Here is a 16,416-nt window from a genome sequence, read left to right as displayed (position 1 = left end):
GTGCATGGCCAAGCTCTCTCTCTTTTTAAAGCAGTGGAAAATCTTGCTCACCAGCTCGTGTACACACTTCCCGTTAAGTCTCCTTGATTAAGTGTGTCACGTGGCCTCCCTTGGACAAGAGGAATGACTGCAGTGATTGACTTAGTCCGACCATGGTTGCCTACTTGACGGGGCCTATCTTACTCATGCATGGTTGCTCTAAAATAGCTCAGGCCAAGCACTGGTTTGAAAATATGCTACTAGTTACCCTACTTGTCTCTTGTACCTGCAAATAATTCCTTTAGTCTGAACCTGATGATCGTGACCTTCTTTTTGTTGTTATAGACCAGGATTCTCAAGTTGCCACTGGGCTGGGATGATTCTTTGCTGTGAGGCCATCCTGAACTTCACTGGTTAGCTAGATCCTATCTTCTGTCCCCTGGATTCCTCTACAGAAACTGTTCTCTCCAGCCCCTAGTGTGAGAACCAAAAATTGTTTCCAGACATTTCCAAATACCCCTAGAAATGTGCTAATGGTGGAGTACTAGCTTTGGTGGAACCATTACTGAATCTTCTATGTACTATGACAGATTCTTTCCTTGGTGCATCCGTATATATATAGGAGAGCCCACACCCCTGGAGAACACCCCTGACAAAGTCATGTCGCTTTAACTGGAATATCTATGGCATTATATAAATTTGAAGCGTATAGTGTGTTGGCTTGTTCCGTTTGTATATTGTCCTGTGACTTCCCCTTAGCCACCCTGTGCCACCCTGCATAATCATAGTACAGCGCTCTTGACTGGACTCGGCATACTGTGCATTCCATCTCGGTGACTTCTTCACTATCTTACAAGTTTCTATCCTTAAACACCCCCAGTCTTGTCTCCACTCCTTATTTTACTCTTTTTGTTTGTTTACTTATTTATTGTACAGAAATAGAGTAAAATCAAGAGGAAAGGGGGAGTTAGAGAGAGAGAGAGAGAGAGAGAACACTCCTGTAGCACTGCTTTAGCACTTGTGAAACTAGTGGGAACTGGTGTCCTGAACCTGTGCATTGTAACATGCACTCAACCAGATGCACCACTTTCTGGTCCCTACTTCGTTATTATTATTTTTTTTATCGTTTCCACTGGTATCCTCCCTGGGGCTTGGTGCTGGTACTACAAATCTATTACTCCTGGTGGCCACTCCCCTCCTTTTTCTATTTTGTTTTGATAGGACAGAGCAATTGAGAAGGGAGAGGTGAGAGAGAGGGAGAAAGACACCTGGAGACCTGCTTCAATGCTGAAGCATCCCCTCCCCCCAGCCGGGGAGCAGGGGCTCGAACCTGGGGCCTTGCACATGCTAATGTGCACACTTAAGCAGGTGTGTCACTTCCTGGCTTTCTCTCTCTTTGGACTGTTTTTCGGTTCCACATCTAAGTAGCATCATATCATCTTTAGCTTCCTCTGACTTACCTCACTTAGCCTAATGTGACACACACTAGGTGTCTACTATGTGTTGAATGAAGTGAAATGTTAAATAGAAAAAAAACCCTAGCACCATGAGCACACTGAGGACTGGTTCAACCACCCCCCCCCCCAAATGTCAATTATTTTTGGTATTGGCACATTAGGTCTTTATTTATAAGGCTATTTCAGTGCTCATAATCTGAAATGAAAGGTTGGAGGGCATGAAAAAGCCCAAAGGATGTAGAAGCTGGCAGACATTTTTTTTTTTTTTTGCTGGCAGAAATAATTAAGACAGCTTCTCTTAAGGAAGCTACTTGCTCTTATGTCTGTACTCTGCTGCCATCTTCTGTTCAGAGTTGAGAATTGCAAGCTCACCTTTAAATTGATAACTCCATCCAAGGAGAGGTTTTTTTTATTGTTCAGAAAAAATAAATCTTGGGCAGGGTCGATAATGGTCATGGAAAGAGACTCTCATGCCCAAGGCTCCAAATCTCACTTTCAGTCCCCTGTGGCCAGAGCTGAGCAGTGCTCTGGAAAAATGAAAGGAAAGAAGAAGCTTCATTCAAAGGTTTGGGACCACAAAAATGTGACCCAGATGCTTGTCCAGATAATATATATTGCCCATATTCAAAGCTGAGTGCTCAGATTTATCTAGGAAAGGAGGTGATGGATACAGATGTTCACCAGTGTTACAGTGCTCTGTGCAGGGATCTCTAAGGCTCTTTCAGTGAGAGAACAATTAAGCACAGAATCCTGGATACGTTCCTGTCCGTTATACTAACATTCTGAGGATGGGGCATTGGGGTGGGACAGTTAGTGGGTCTTGGGACTCCCTGAAGGTCACTCACAGCTTGGCCAGCTAAAAGTCAGGAGGTTCACTGTCGTGATTAGATCACAGCTTCTGAGAGGTATTTATTTCTAGGTGTTCATTGTTAAATGAGGAATTGGTCAAGTGAGCATAATTCAGAAGTTCACCAGGCACAGAAATCACACTGGAGCCTTGCTGAAATGCAGGTTCTGGGGTCCAGGCCGTGGCACACCTAGTTAAGCACACACATTACAGTGTGCAAGGACCCAGGGTCAAGCCCCTGGTCCCCACCTGCATTCACAAGCTTCACAAATGGTAGAGCAGGGCTGCAGGTGTCGCTCTGTCTCTGTCCCTCTTTCCCTTCTTCTTGCCTCTCAGTTTATCTCTATCTCTATGTAATAATAAATAAATAATATAATGAAAAATGCAGGTTCTGTTCCAGTGGGTCTGGAATGGCCAAAATCTCAAAACACACCCCATCTCCCAAGTGAGGCCATTGTTTTAGGCCAGGAGTTGTGTTTAGTGCAGGTGGGGGTTATGGCAGACCGGCTCCTATAAGTGTCAGCTGGAGGCTCCCAGGAAGGCACTTAGAGAAGACAGATGTAGCAGTGATCATGGTGGTGTTTCTCATCTTGGGAAGGTGTGTGTCTTTAATCAGTGTCACAGGGCAGACAGAAAACGGGTAGGGTCTAGACTTCCTTATGATCACTTGGGCGAATCTGCTCACAATTGAAGCTGAAGCCCATTTCCCCTGATCATAAACGGGAGGGTCTGCTGTGTAAAGCTGTGGCCTCTTTTCTGGCTTTGAGACTGCAATCCGAGTCACGTGAGTGGTAGTCTGGTGGGAGGATGTTTTTAGAGAAGTTTTTGGTCAGGGTTGAACTATAGGATTGAGAAGCATCAGATACTGGAAAGGATACTTCTTCCAAGAGCAGGACACTCACTTGGTGCCAAAGATGAAGAGGAGAGCCGTTCTGAAGCCAAAAATGTGAGGTACTTATTAAAAGACAAACCTTCACAACACGCACTCAGTCCATGTGTGGCCTGAAATGTAATTAAGCTGCAAACAGGTGAAATGAGTTAGAAGCCCTGGTGACACCGGAGAAAGTCACATCATCCTCTTAGCAGAAGCTGGAAAGACAGGGTTGGCAAACGCTACTTAGTCTTAAGCATCTTTCTGGAAGAGACAACGGACTCCACAGGGATGCTTCTAGCACATAAAGAGAAGTGCTGAGCCATGAGGAGACAAGAAACCACATCCCATAATTTCAGAAAGCCACCCCATAACCTTAAACACAGATTTGATTGATGAAAATTGACCCATCTACATCTGAACTTTTGACAGAAATCCGGTTTCGACATTAGACTGAGCTTCCACCAGGTTTAGTCTGTTCACACAGAGGAGCCAGGCTTCAGAATTGGGCTTAGAATTGGAGGGTGAGCAATGGAACGTTTGTTCTATGACATGGCAATACAAATTTTATTTTGGTGTGTTAAATCAGCCAAATGCTTTTTAATGCTAACCATTTGTCTGGGAACTGTTTACAAATATTTGCAAGGGACTTTTTTTCCCCCAGAAATTACCCAGCAAACGTGCTGAATGTTGATGATCCATCTGGAGACTCAAGGCACCACACACTTTTTGTTTTTTGTCTTTTGCTTTCAGACTAGATTTTGAAGTCTCAGTTATTCCGATAATTATCGCCCCTTGTCTCCTGGGTTACGTCTGTCTCCGTGTGCAGACCAGAGCAGAAGCGCGTGTTCACGAGACATCTGTGGCTTTCCTTGTTGGCTAGGTTAATTACAGAGACATTGACTAAGTTGCCTGGTGGTGACCCGGCTTGGTAATTAGGACCCCATTCTGCTTACAGAAATGGAAGCTTCCCGGCAGGAGCCCCAACAAGTTGGGTGGATTTATTCGTGTCTGGGGAGACTGGGAAGTGGTTTCCTGCTTTGCATCTTTGAGTCTTTGTACCCACAATTGTGAAGAGACATCAGGAGAAAGAGAAAGAACTGGAGTTTTCCCTGTTTTCCTTTTACCCTCCTACCTCATGTGTTGCTCGAAGCATTGGGTCTCTCCTCCCAGTGGAGACAGGGACAAGAGATGAGTTGGTTTCTCCTACATCTTAGGTGGCCCCCGTGAATCTCACTTGAATGCCACACCCAGGCTCACCCCAGTAGCTTAACACACAGGGCTGTAATAAACTACCCAGTCCACTGTTGGTCTGAGCAAGACGCAGGCAGGTGAGAGCAGGGGAGAAAGATGGACGGAGCTTTGGCAAATACACATGGACCAGAGACTGCCTGATAAGGAGTCTTTGCTGTGAGCGAGGAGATTCTGAAAGGGGAACAGGAAGTTGTCAAAGCCAACTTCCTCTACTGTAGACCTCTGTGTGACTCTATCTGTGTGTTGACAATATTCTATAAACCACCCAGTAAAATATATTACAAGAAAAAAGCCAACTTCTCAACGTTCTCATAATCCCTGAAGCCAGTCCTCTTTAGAGGTGAGCTGTTATGGGAGTTAAATAAATACGGCTACTTAATTAAACATTGAATGACATGTTTCTCCTGTGCCAACATTGAATCAGTTAACAGTCATTTTAGGTCACTTCCACTTTACTGATGAGGGAATGGAGGCACAGAGAGAGCAGGTTGCCCGTTACATGGTAAAGGGGAAGCTGGAGTTTGAGCCCTGACAGCTGGCCTGTAGAGGCCGAGCTTGTGACAGATACCTCAGGCTCCATCTTCCCACAGAGGGTTGTTTGTCTCAGTGGGAGGAGGCTTCACCAGGCAAGTGCAGAGGCAAGTTTGCACCAGCAGAGGGCAGAGCTAGCCCTTCTCAACCTTCATTTTTGCCAAGCAGTCACAGAAAGTCCTGGGGCTTTGTAAAACCTGGTCTGGGTTTGGTGCGTTGCACCAAAGCAAAAGACGCTGGTGAAGAAAGGCAAGGAGGGGGTTTTGGGGTGGGGGTGGGGAGGCTCTGGGGTCCTGGTGCATGACGGTGGGTGGGAGAGGCCCCAAGTTGGGGGAGAGAAGAACTTGAGCATAGTTCAAGAGGGGTCCGTCCATAGTGTCACCAAGACATTTCTTCTGTGCATCAAGGTCCCCAGACCACAGGGGTTCATGAAAAAGAAAACAATAGAGGCAATAATTTGGCTTGCTGGCTCTTTTTTTTTTTTTCTGTAAAAAAGTATGGTTGGAGAACTTGAATAAAAAAGCCAAACGATAAATTTATTGAGTCTTCCAGTTAACAGACTTTGTTTTGGTGTAAATGGCATTAGTTTCATTTCCCCCTCAGCCTTCCTGAGGAATAATGGAGAGCAAGTGTAACATTTTGATGAGGGGATCATGGTGAAATGATTCCCACAGTGACGTTAATTCACGTACCCATCACTTTGTCTGTTTTGTACAGTTGCCTCTGTGTGTGTGTGTTTCATGAGAATGCTCTGGTTTACAATCTAAGCAGGCTTCAAGTCTCCAGCACAGTAGTATTAAATGCAGTCACTATACTGTATATTAGATCCACACCACTTATATATCTTTAAAAAAAAATTTTTTAAATATTTATTTAATTTATTTATTCCCTTTTGTTGCCCTTGTTGTTTTATTGTTGTAGTTATTATTGTTGTTGTTGGATAGGACAGAGAGAAATGGAGAGAGGACGGGAAGACAGAGGGGGGAGAGAAAGATAGACACCTGCAGACCTGCTTCACCGCCTGTGAAGCGACTCCCCTGCAGGTGGGGAGCCGGGGTTCGAACCGGGATCCTTATGCCGGTCCTTGTGCTTTGCGCCACCTGCGCTTAACCCGCACTTATATATCTTATAACTGAAAAATTGAACCTTTAAAAAAATTATTTTATTTATTTATTATTGGACAGAGACAGAGAGAAATTAAGAGAGGAAGGGGAGACAGAGAGGGAAAGAGACAGACATTTGCAGCCTTGCTTCACCACTTATGAAGCTTTCCGCCTGCAGGTGGGGACTAGGGGTTTAAACCTGGGACCTTGCACATTGTAATGCATGCATTTAACCAGGTGTGCCACCACCTGGCCCTAAATTTGAACTTTTAAAAAATATTTTATCAGGGGCCAGGCAGTAGCACAGCCGGTTAAGCACACATGGCGTGAAGTGCAAGGACCGGGGTAAGGATCCCAGTTCAAGCTCCCGGCTCCCCACCTGCAGGGGGGTCGCTTCACAAGCAGTGAAGCAGGTCTGCAGGTGTCTGTCTTTCTCTCCCCCTCCCTCCTCTCGTCTTCTCTCGATTTCTCTCTGCCCTATCTAACAACAATACCAAAAACAATGATAAACAACAAGAGCAACAAAAGGGAAAAAATGGCCTTCAGTAACCATGGATTTGTAGTACAGGCACTGAGCCCCAGCAATAACCCTGGAGGCAAAAAAAAAGTATATTTTATTTACTTGATAGAGACAAAGATACTGAGAAGCTAGCAGGAAGTAGAGAAGAAAGAAGGGAGGGGGGAGGGAAAAAGAGAGAGAGAGAGAGAGACAGAATTTGCTGTTTTACTTCACCACTTGTGAAGCTTCCCCCCTGCAGTTTGGGATTGGGGACTTGAACCTGGGTCCTTGCACATTGTAACCTGTGCTCTCAACTGGGTGCACCACTGCCAGTTTGAAAATTTGAACTTTATGACCAACTTTACCCCATCCAACCCAACCCCCAGTCTTTAACAACTGTTTTACTCTGTTTCTGTTGGTGGGATTTCTTTTTTTTTAATTTCACAGATGTGATGCATCATTCATGTAGCATTTGTTTTTTTCTGATGAGAAAACTCCCCAACTCTGGCTACTGTTGGTGGCTCCTGGAGGCTGAATTTGAGACAGCTGGCATGCTGCTTCTTTGCTTTCTCTCTGTTATGGATTCTTCTTTTTTTAATTGCCAGTTTTCATTTACTCACTTTTATTTTGTAGTAATCAAATAGCCTTCCCACTGTTCAGATTCTTGCAGGAATCCCAGTCATCTGGGTCCTTTCTTTTCTTTTCTTTTCTTTTCTTTTCTTTTCTTTTCTTTTCTTTTCTTTTCTTTTCTTTTCTTTTTTGCCTCCAGGGTTATTGCTGGGGCTCAGTGCCTGCACTACGAATCCACTGCTCTTGGAGGCCATTTTTCCCATTTTGTTGTCCTTGTTGTTGTGCTTGTTGTATTTGTTATTGTTGTCATAGCTGTTGTTGTTGTATAGGACAGAGAGAAATGGAGAGAGGAGGGGAAGATAGAGAGGAGGAAAGATAGACACCTGCAGGCCTTCTTCACCCCTGGCGAAGTGACCTCCTGCAGGTGGGGAGCCAGGGAATCGAACTGGAATCCTTATGCTGGCCCTTGCGCTCTGCGCCACGTGTGCCCAACTTGCTGCACTAACGCCTGACTCCCATCTGGGTTTATTCTTAGGGAGTTTGTGTTCTGTAACATCAGCCTGAGTTCCTCTCCCTCACGCACTCAGCCACTATACTCCTGTGTCCCAGACATCTACCTCACGCTCATCTTCCTCTATTCCATAAAGAAGAGAGACCACGGGTGTAGTTGTAATACTAGAAGAGATGAGAGAAAAACCCTCACACTTTAGGTCTGTGGATGTTCTCATTAGTGTGGTAAACAAATCGCTTGGGAATTGGTCTCTAGATGGAGAAATCACTTCTGCCCTACTGTGTGCTCCTTCTGGTTTGCTGCATGGGGCAGTCAGTGGTGGGCAGAGAAAAGGCTCTGACTAGGACCTCAGGAGCCTGTGTCTGTTCCTTCACCTGTCAATAATTATGTGACATTGGCCTGGATCACTCATTTCTGGGTCAATATTAATGTATCCACTGAAATTATTCTCTCTGTCTTCCTGGTACTTTGGATATAGGCAGAGAGGCAGAGAGAGAATGAAAGAGACCACATCACTGAATACTTCCTTCAATATGGTGGAGGCCGGGCTTGAACACACATGGCAAAGCAGTGCATTATTCAAGTGAGCTATTTCACTGCCTTTTAATGAATAAATTCCCCCTGAGGTCTGATAACCTCGACAGTCTCAAGATTTCCCTTTTGTATTTTGGAGGGAAAAAATGATACAGGCCTTGAGTGGGCTGCATCATTTCCAAGTGACAGATTACTCTGAGGGAAGAAGAGAATCTATCCATCTAAGCTCTCTGCTTAGAGATGGTGTTGTCTGTGTTCCCATGGTTCTGTGAGAGGAGAGGGAGAGGGACAGGAGAGATAGAGGAGCTCTCCCTGTTGGTCTGCTTCTAATTCTGCTTCTAAGACCCCTTCTGTTTTGATCATTACGTTAGGTTCACTTGCATTGCTTAACACTTTTGTCTATTTACATAATCACTGCTTTACCTGAGACCCACCCTGCCTACAGGGCACTGGTTTAATCCCCACCGGTTAGATGCACGCTTGATACTTCCAAGCGTGCTTTTTCCTTCTCCCTACCCCCATCCTATGTACTTCCACTTCCGCCTCAGGAGATATAAAGGACAGGATTTTCTAATGAATAGAGATTAGATTGATTGCACTGCATTCCTCAATAAAGATTGAACTGCGTTCCCAACTCAGCCATGAGTCCCTGCCCGCTGAGCTAGCCTGACACCTGCCCACGTCCCACATGAGGTCCGTGTAATGAGTGAGTAGTTAGCTTTCATTGTTCTCATCGTGATTTTAGTGGCATGAAGATGTTGGTTTCTTACAGGTTCAGCGAAATGAGGATAAATCGACCACCTTGAAACTGGCTGATTTTGGCCTTGCAAAACATGTGGTGAGACCTATATTTACTGTGTGTGGAACTCCAACTTATGTAGCTCCCGAAATTCTTTCAGAGAAAGGTAAGTTACACAGCACTTTATGGGATGCTAGCTCACTCACTAACTTCTCTGGCTTATGGTGATGCAGGGGATGGAACCTGGGACCTGGGAGCCTCAGGCATGAGGGTCTGTTTGCATAACCATTATGCTATCTCCCCTACCCCTTCATTGCTTTTTAAAACATTAAATAAATTGATTTATTCTGGGTAGAGACAGAGAAATTGAGAGGGAAATGCGGAATAGGGAGACACTAGTAGCACTGCTTCACTGCTTGTGAGGCTTCCTCCTGCAGGTGGGGTCCAGGGACTTGAGCCCAGGCCCTTGTGCACTGTGATGTGCTCTATTGGATGCATTACCTCCTGTCCACCTCCAAGCCCCCCCAATATTTTTTTGTCTTTAAGATACAAAAAAGTCTTGAGTATTGTTCTGTATGGAGGAGTCAAATATCACAGAATTAATACCAACCTTGCACTTGGATTTTGATGAAAATACTCAAAGCAAACTTCCTGACCAAAGACTGTGATTATTTCCTTCCAAGGGCTTCCCTTATTACAGAGGAGAGAGAGAGAACGAGAGAGAGAGAGAGAGAGAGAGAGAGAGAGAGAGAGAGATATTGAGAGAGAGAGAGAGAGAGAGAGAGAGGTGAAATGAAGGTGAAAACTGTTGGAAAATTGGGTGGGAACTCAAGCAAATAAGGCTATTTACCCCATGTAATAGGAAACAACTGAAATGATCCCTAAGGTAACTGACTGAAAAAGTCTTCCACCAACTTGCATTTAACGGAGAAGGAAGGGCCCCATTTCCAAACCATGACTAGTATCTATCACACGTTGGTATATTGTATGGGGATCCAATGAATCGTTCTAATGACATACTCTAGAAAGTATCGAGAAGAGCATCATCATCATAGGGATCAATAAGTTAAGTAACTGTGGCTTTCCCAGAGAAATCAGTTCAGCCACCCTACACTACATGAGGTAGAGGATAGGCGGTAGGGAAGGCAGAAAATGCCAGTGGAGACTAGGGCTATTGCTAACAAACTAAATCTGGTGGAGGGTCAGGGCTATAAATTTCCAGGACCTTATGGGCCCATGCGTGGTCTTGCTAATGTGACTAGAACATAGCTCATACCACATGCAGCTTATCAACCAATGACCACTTGAACTTTTCTATATCCCCCCTTTTGTAGGTTGATTTTCTTTTTACTGACTTAATGATTGACAAGATTGTAGGCCAAGAGGGGTACAATTCCACACAATTCTCACCACCAGACTTTCATATCCCATCCCCTCCACTGGAAGCTTCCCTATTCTGTATCCCTCTGGGAGTATGGACCCAGGGTCATTATGGGATGCAGAAGGTGGAAGGTCTGGCCTTAGTAGTTCCTTCTCTGCTGAACATGGGCATTGGCAGGTGGATCCATACTCCCAGCCTGCCTCTCTTTCCCTAGTGGGGCAGAGTTCTGGAAAGGTGGGGTTCCAGGATACATTGGTGAGGTCTTCTTCCCAGGGAAGTCAGGTTGGCATCATGGTAGTATCTGCATCTTGGTGAATGAAAAGCATTAAGATATAAAGCAGAACAAATTGTTTAATAAACGGGTAAGAATACAGCAGATATGTCACCCCATTGATCGCCAGGGTTGATTCAGCTGACCTGGTTGGCTAGGCGGGTGTCCCCTTCCACCCTCACCGCTCCATGTACGTCCTTCCTGAAGCTGTGCACTTGGTTGAAGAGGAAGACCTTCCTGGAATAGAGACAGCAGAGACAGCAGGTCTTCAGTCGAGGGTAGATCAGTAGAGTAGCTGCCTGCCCCTGCTAGAACCTCCAGCCAAGCTCTGTATCCCCTTTCCATGGAGGCGTCTCTATTGATCACACAGTTGGGCAGCATAGCCATGCCAGAATGCTGTTTCCAAAAATCTGCTTTTCATTTCTGTGCATATGTAACCAGAGAGCAGTAATAATGGACCACAGATCAGCAGTGGTCTGTACTGTAGATCTCTGAGTAACTCTGGAGTAAGCGTAATGTTTCTAGGAGTTGGCAGCAAAGTCCATCCTTGTGTTTGCCAGGTGACTTTCACTTCTTGATAACTGAAGTCCCCTAGGATCTTGGCCCGTGGTTTTCGATGCTGTGCTATCTCATCACCTTTGTCCTGCCTGGTTTCATTTTTGCTTTTGTCTCTGGTTCTTTTGACACAGGTTACGGACTGGAAGTGGACATGTGGGCTGCGGGTGTGATCCTTTACATTCTCCTGTGTGGCTTTCCTCCCTTCCGCAGCCCGGAGAGGGACCAGGACGAGCTCTTTAACATCATCCAGCTGGGCCGCTTTGAGTTCCTGGCCCCTTACTGGGACAGTATCTCTGACGGTGAGACATTCGGACTTCTCTGAGCAAGAGCCTCTCCTGGTTCTAACCACAGAGCAAGTTTTGGGGGTTCAGATGTGCTATTTAGATACGCACAGAGGGCTCCCCATGGCAGGTGGCATGGAGGGAGGTTGTGGACATGTTGTGCTTCATTGAACCTTTATTTCCTACTAGCTTCATGTGGATTCATGCAGGACTCAAAAAACAACTGGCTTTGAGAATCCATGAAATACTCACCAAATACTTGTCTGAATTCAAGAGCCTCTGAACTGAAAAATACCAGCATTGTATAATCCTCGGGTGGAAAGATCAAAGCTGTCTCATTATAGGAGTGTTTAGGGCTTGAGCAAACTGGAAATGCTGAGTTTACACGTGACTAGTCAGGGGCCATGTAAGGGCATACAGGGCATGGGGTCTCTGGGAGATACTGGATGGAGTGTCTTGTTACTTTTTGGAGGAGCAGAAGGATGTGTGATTCTCCTTTGGGGTCTTTTCCAACTAAGAGCTTACCTTTGTTCTACTGATTTCTTTGTAATACCCACTGTGAAATTTAGGGATTAGATAAGTAGGGCATTTTCAGGCATTGTTATCATCATCATCATAATTACTATTATTGTTCTTATTATTTAACTAGAACACTGCTCAACTGTGGCTGTTGTTGGAACTGTCTATGAAGGAGTCTGGGGCCTCTAGTATGCAAATCCTATGTGCTGCTACTTGCTGACTTATCTCCTTTGCCCTTGAATCTTTAGAGTCTTTACTTTAAATGTAGAATAGCTGGAAACAGTTGAATAGAAGAGATGACATTTCTCCATGCCCACCTAATCAGAGTATCAAAGATTGGCCATTGGTCTGCTCATGACCATAGTCTGTCTCCATACCAAGAGTTGGGAGATGAGAAATGCTTTTTTTTTTTTTTCTTTTTATAATGTGATGTGGATTGAGGGTATTGAAATGATCAAGGTAGTTGCAATTTGGGAAATGAGGGACTAAAAATCATTCTAGAATATTCCAGCTAGTATTGTTCTTTTTTCATATACGTAACCCTTACCTTGGGATCATGTCTTAGAGGACCATATTTTGGGTATACAACTCCCCAAGAGAGAGGACTCTGGGGCCAATGACATGTACTCTTCCAAGCCCAGGACTCTCCTTCTGAGAGATTAATTGAGGCCCCAGCATTCTTGCCCACCTGATTCATATCTACTTCCCAGGCTTCTGAGATCCTCTCAGCTCTCCCTACAATGTGAAAAGTTGGTCAGAGAGCAGCTGTTTGGGAGAGTAGAGCAAACTTGGACATATCAAAACATATACACACAAGCAGGAAGATTCTGTTTAGATCTGACCTTCTAGCCACCCTCAACCCTCCTTCAGGTCCTTGAGAATTTTGAAGGAGTGATGCTAGTGAGGGTGGGGCCGGGGTGCTTGGAGGACACTTTTCCCTGCTTGATTTGGCTGTGGTAGGAGGAACACTGTGGCCTCTGTGCTCAAGAGGAGGCTGGGAAGTGGGTGGGAGGGAGGTTGTTTGGTGTTTCCTAAAAGAATAAAGACAAGCAGATACTTGCTTCCTGTGCATTCTTGAGTGGTTGGAATATAGATTCAGACAGCTACCTGGGAGAGCCCGCAAGCAAGCCACGGAGCCATCTTTTCCCCTCTCAGCCTGCCCTACATATGTTACACAGCTTTCGGGAATCAGTCATAGCCTTGGGCAGAGAATGGAAGTCATTATGAAGAACCGGGATCACTTGGTAGAGCCCTCATGTTACCATGCACCTGATCCTCAGGTCCCCCCACCTGCAGAGGGGACGCGTCACAAGTAGTGGAGTTGTTCTGCAGCTCTCTCTCTACCTATCTGTCTGTCTCTATATCTACATCTATATCCCTTATCTCTCAATTTCATCATCTCGGTGCAAACTAAATAAAAAAAAAACCCTATTTTTAAAAAAGAAACTCATAGGTGGGGGAGATAACATAATGGTTATGCAAACAGACTGTCATGCCTGAGACTCCAAGACCCCTGGTTCAATCACTCACATCACCATTAGCCAGAGTTGAGCAGTGCTCTGGTTTAAAAAAAAAAAAAAAAAAGAATGAGGCGGAGAAGAAGAAGAAGAAGGAGAAAAATCATTTTGAAGGTGTTTAGTTGACCACTTAGATTTCTCTACATGTTTTTCCAATTTAGTCCACATGAAGACATACTTATCAACTTAAGAAGGAAGGCTAAATATTTTATTTAACAATGTGGTAACTTGTTCAAAATATCAATAGTGGACCTATGGCCTGTTGCCTCTTACTCATTCTCTTATGCTGAGTGCACCTTAGTGGTGGGTCTGCCTCCGGGACTCTGGAGAAAGGAGCAGACAGAATCTTCTGGAGCTGCCCTGGCCAAGATGGCTGCTCCTAGCTGCCCATGGTCACTTCAATTTAAATATAATTTCATTAGAATAAATGCAGTAAACATGCAGGTCACCAGTCATATTAGACACAAGTTTCAAATGCTAGTTGGTCTCCAGTGGCTAGTGTAGGTACAGAAAGTTTCCATCCTGACAGAAAGTTGTACTGGACAGTGTGTTTTGTTCATGTGGATGTTTGTGTTCTTACTGCAGGGAAGAGAAAGTCAGAACAGACTGCCTTCTTCTCATTCCATTTCCCTTTCTCATTCCAACAGCTGCCAAAGATCTGGTGAGCCGGTTGTTGGTGGTAGATCCCAAAAAACGCTACACAGCCCATCAAGTTCTTCAGCACCCCTGGATCGAAACTGCTGGGAAGACCAGTAAAGGGAATCTCCAAAAGGAGGTGGCCTCCAGCAGTGAGGGCCACTTCCGGAACCAAAACAACTGAGCTGCCAAGTCTTAGTCACCACTTCCTACCTGCTCAGCCCTCCCCCTTTGGCCCAAGGACAGAGAAAAGGCTGGACATCTCAGGAATCCAGCAGAAAGGATTTTGCCACACAGCTGGAGAATCAGGAGATAGAAACACTTGGTATATTTTGAAAAAAGGTGGTAACATCTTTTAGATATGCATACTTGGAGCCTTTGACGTGATTTGGAGGGGAAGATTTGCCATCAGTGAGAATCTTTTTCTGTAATCATGATGTGTCTTGCTTCCTGTTTGTCATTGAGTTCACTGTACCCTACATGGTAGCCCTGGGCTAACTTTGGCTAAAAGAGGGACTTAACTCCTGACCTGTGAGGAAAAGGTGAATCATGGTCTTGCTGCATTAATAAAGTGTGCTCTGAACGACTGAACCATGTCTTCTGCTTACTTTTTAAATTTATTTTCCCTTTTTGTCGCCCTTGTTTTTATTGTTGTTGTAGTTATTGATGTCATCGTTGGATAGGACAGAAAGAAACGGAGAAAGGAGGGGAGACAGAGAGGAGGAGAGAAAGATAGACACCTGCAGACCTGCTTCACTGCTTGTGAAGTGACTCCCCTGCAGGTGGGGAGCCGGAGGCTTGAACCGGGATCCTTACGTCAGTCCTTGTGCTCGGTGCCACATGGGCTTAACTGGCTGCGCTACCGCCCGACTCCCCCCTTCTGCTTACTTCTTTATTTTTTATTTTTTATTTTTTTTCTGCTTGCTTCTAATACTGGTGATGAAAGCTACAAAATTAGGACTCAGATGCATGACTGATGTGACTACATACAAATACTGTGATTGACGCTTGATTAATCCGCAAGATATATATCCTTAGGATGTGCTGCTCTTGGTCTCTAGTATTTCTGTCCTGTTGAAATCACATTTAATACAATCTAAAAGCCAGGAAGAAATCATTGAATCATTCTTGCCCCTTCGGTACCTATTTATACTGCTTTCTGCTGATGGAGTCACTTGTACATGAAGCTAGGCACTCAGGCTATGACTTTGTTAATGTTTTCAGATCACAAGGGAGCCATGTAGTTCATTACTATGTCAGCACTGCAGCAAGTGGATTATACTCAGGCCTGAAGGGGCTCAGAGATGCTGGGGCACTTTCCTACCTGCAGGGCAGACACATGGAGGGCACAGGAAACACAGGATGTGTGTTTCCCGGTTGATTTCATTCTGTATTTCTGCACAGAAATGTTAGTCTTTTCAGGTGGCTGGGCGACATTCATGAGCAGAAAGCAAAGCAAAGCTTGATGTTCTTTTTTATTTTTCGCATCCAGGATTATCGCTGGGGCTTGGTGCTCCTAGAGACCATGTTCTCCATTTTTTTGTTATTGTCATCATTGCTATTGTTATTGTTGGATAGGATAGAGAGATATTGAGAGAGGAGGGGAAGACAGGGGGAGAGGAAGATAGACACTTTGCAGACTGCCTGTGAAGCGAACCCTTGCAGATGGTGAGCTGGGGCTCAAACAGGGATCATTATGCCCAGCCTCCTTCTTTTTTTTGCCTCCAGGGTTATCACTGGAGCTCAGTGCCTACAGTACAAATCCACTGCTCCTGGTAGCCATCTTTCCCCCATTGTTGTTGCTGCTGCTGCTGCTATTGTCATTGTTGGATAGAGAGAAATTGAGAGAGGAGGGGAAGACAGAGAGGGAGAGAGACAGACACCTGCAGACCTGCTTCACTACTTGTGAAGCAACCCTCCACCTCCCTACCACCCGCCCGCAGGTGGGAGCCAGGGCTTGAACTGGGATCCTCCAGCTGGTCCTCGAACTTCGCACTGTGTGTGCTTAAGCCGGTGTGCTACTGCCCGGTCCCATTTTCTTCTTTTTATTGCCACCAGAATTATTTCTGAGGCTTGGTGTCTGCATTGCTCCTGGCAGCCATTTTTTCCTTTCTTTTATTTGATAGACTAGAGAGGGATGGGGGAGAGAGAGAGAAATGCATCACTGTTTCAGTGCTCGTGAAGCTGCCTCCTGCAGGTGGAGGCTGGAAGCTTGACCGTGACTCTTTATACATGTTCATATATCTGCTCAACAGGCTATAGCACTGCCCAGCCTCATAATCTTATTTAATTTTTTTTTTAATTTATAAAATGGAGATGCTGAAAAAACCATAGGATAAGAGGGTGTAATTCCACACA

General features: G+C 45.0%; 1 protein-coding gene across 2 annotated transcripts in view; it reads left to right on the top strand.

Moving 5' to 3' along the window:
• DCLK3 (doublecortin like kinase 3) overlaps positions 1–14,649 on the top strand; it is a 62,493-nt gene extending 47,844 nt beyond the window's left edge. For both annotated transcript variants that reach the window (XM_060180566.1, XM_060180565.1), the window contains exons 3-5: positions 8,929–9,061; positions 11,237–11,404; positions 14,070–14,649. In XM_060180566.1, the coding sequence (XP_060036549.1) occupies positions 8,929–9,061; positions 11,237–11,404; positions 14,070–14,242 (474 nt within the window). In that variant the 3' untranslated portion in view covers positions 14,243–14,649. The remainder of the gene's footprint in view (positions 1–8,928; positions 9,062–11,236; positions 11,405–14,069) is intronic.
• The last annotated feature ends 1,767 nt before the right edge of the window (positions 14,650–16,416 follow it).

This window comes from Erinaceus europaeus, chromosome 21 (genome assembly GCF_950295315.1).
Source record: "Erinaceus europaeus chromosome 21, mEriEur2.1, whole genome shotgun sequence".
NCBI lineage: Eukaryota > Metazoa > Chordata > Mammalia > Eulipotyphla > Erinaceidae > Erinaceus > Erinaceus europaeus.
The sequence above is the reverse complement of the archived record's forward strand: the minus strand, read 5'-3'. Positions and strand labels throughout refer to the sequence as shown.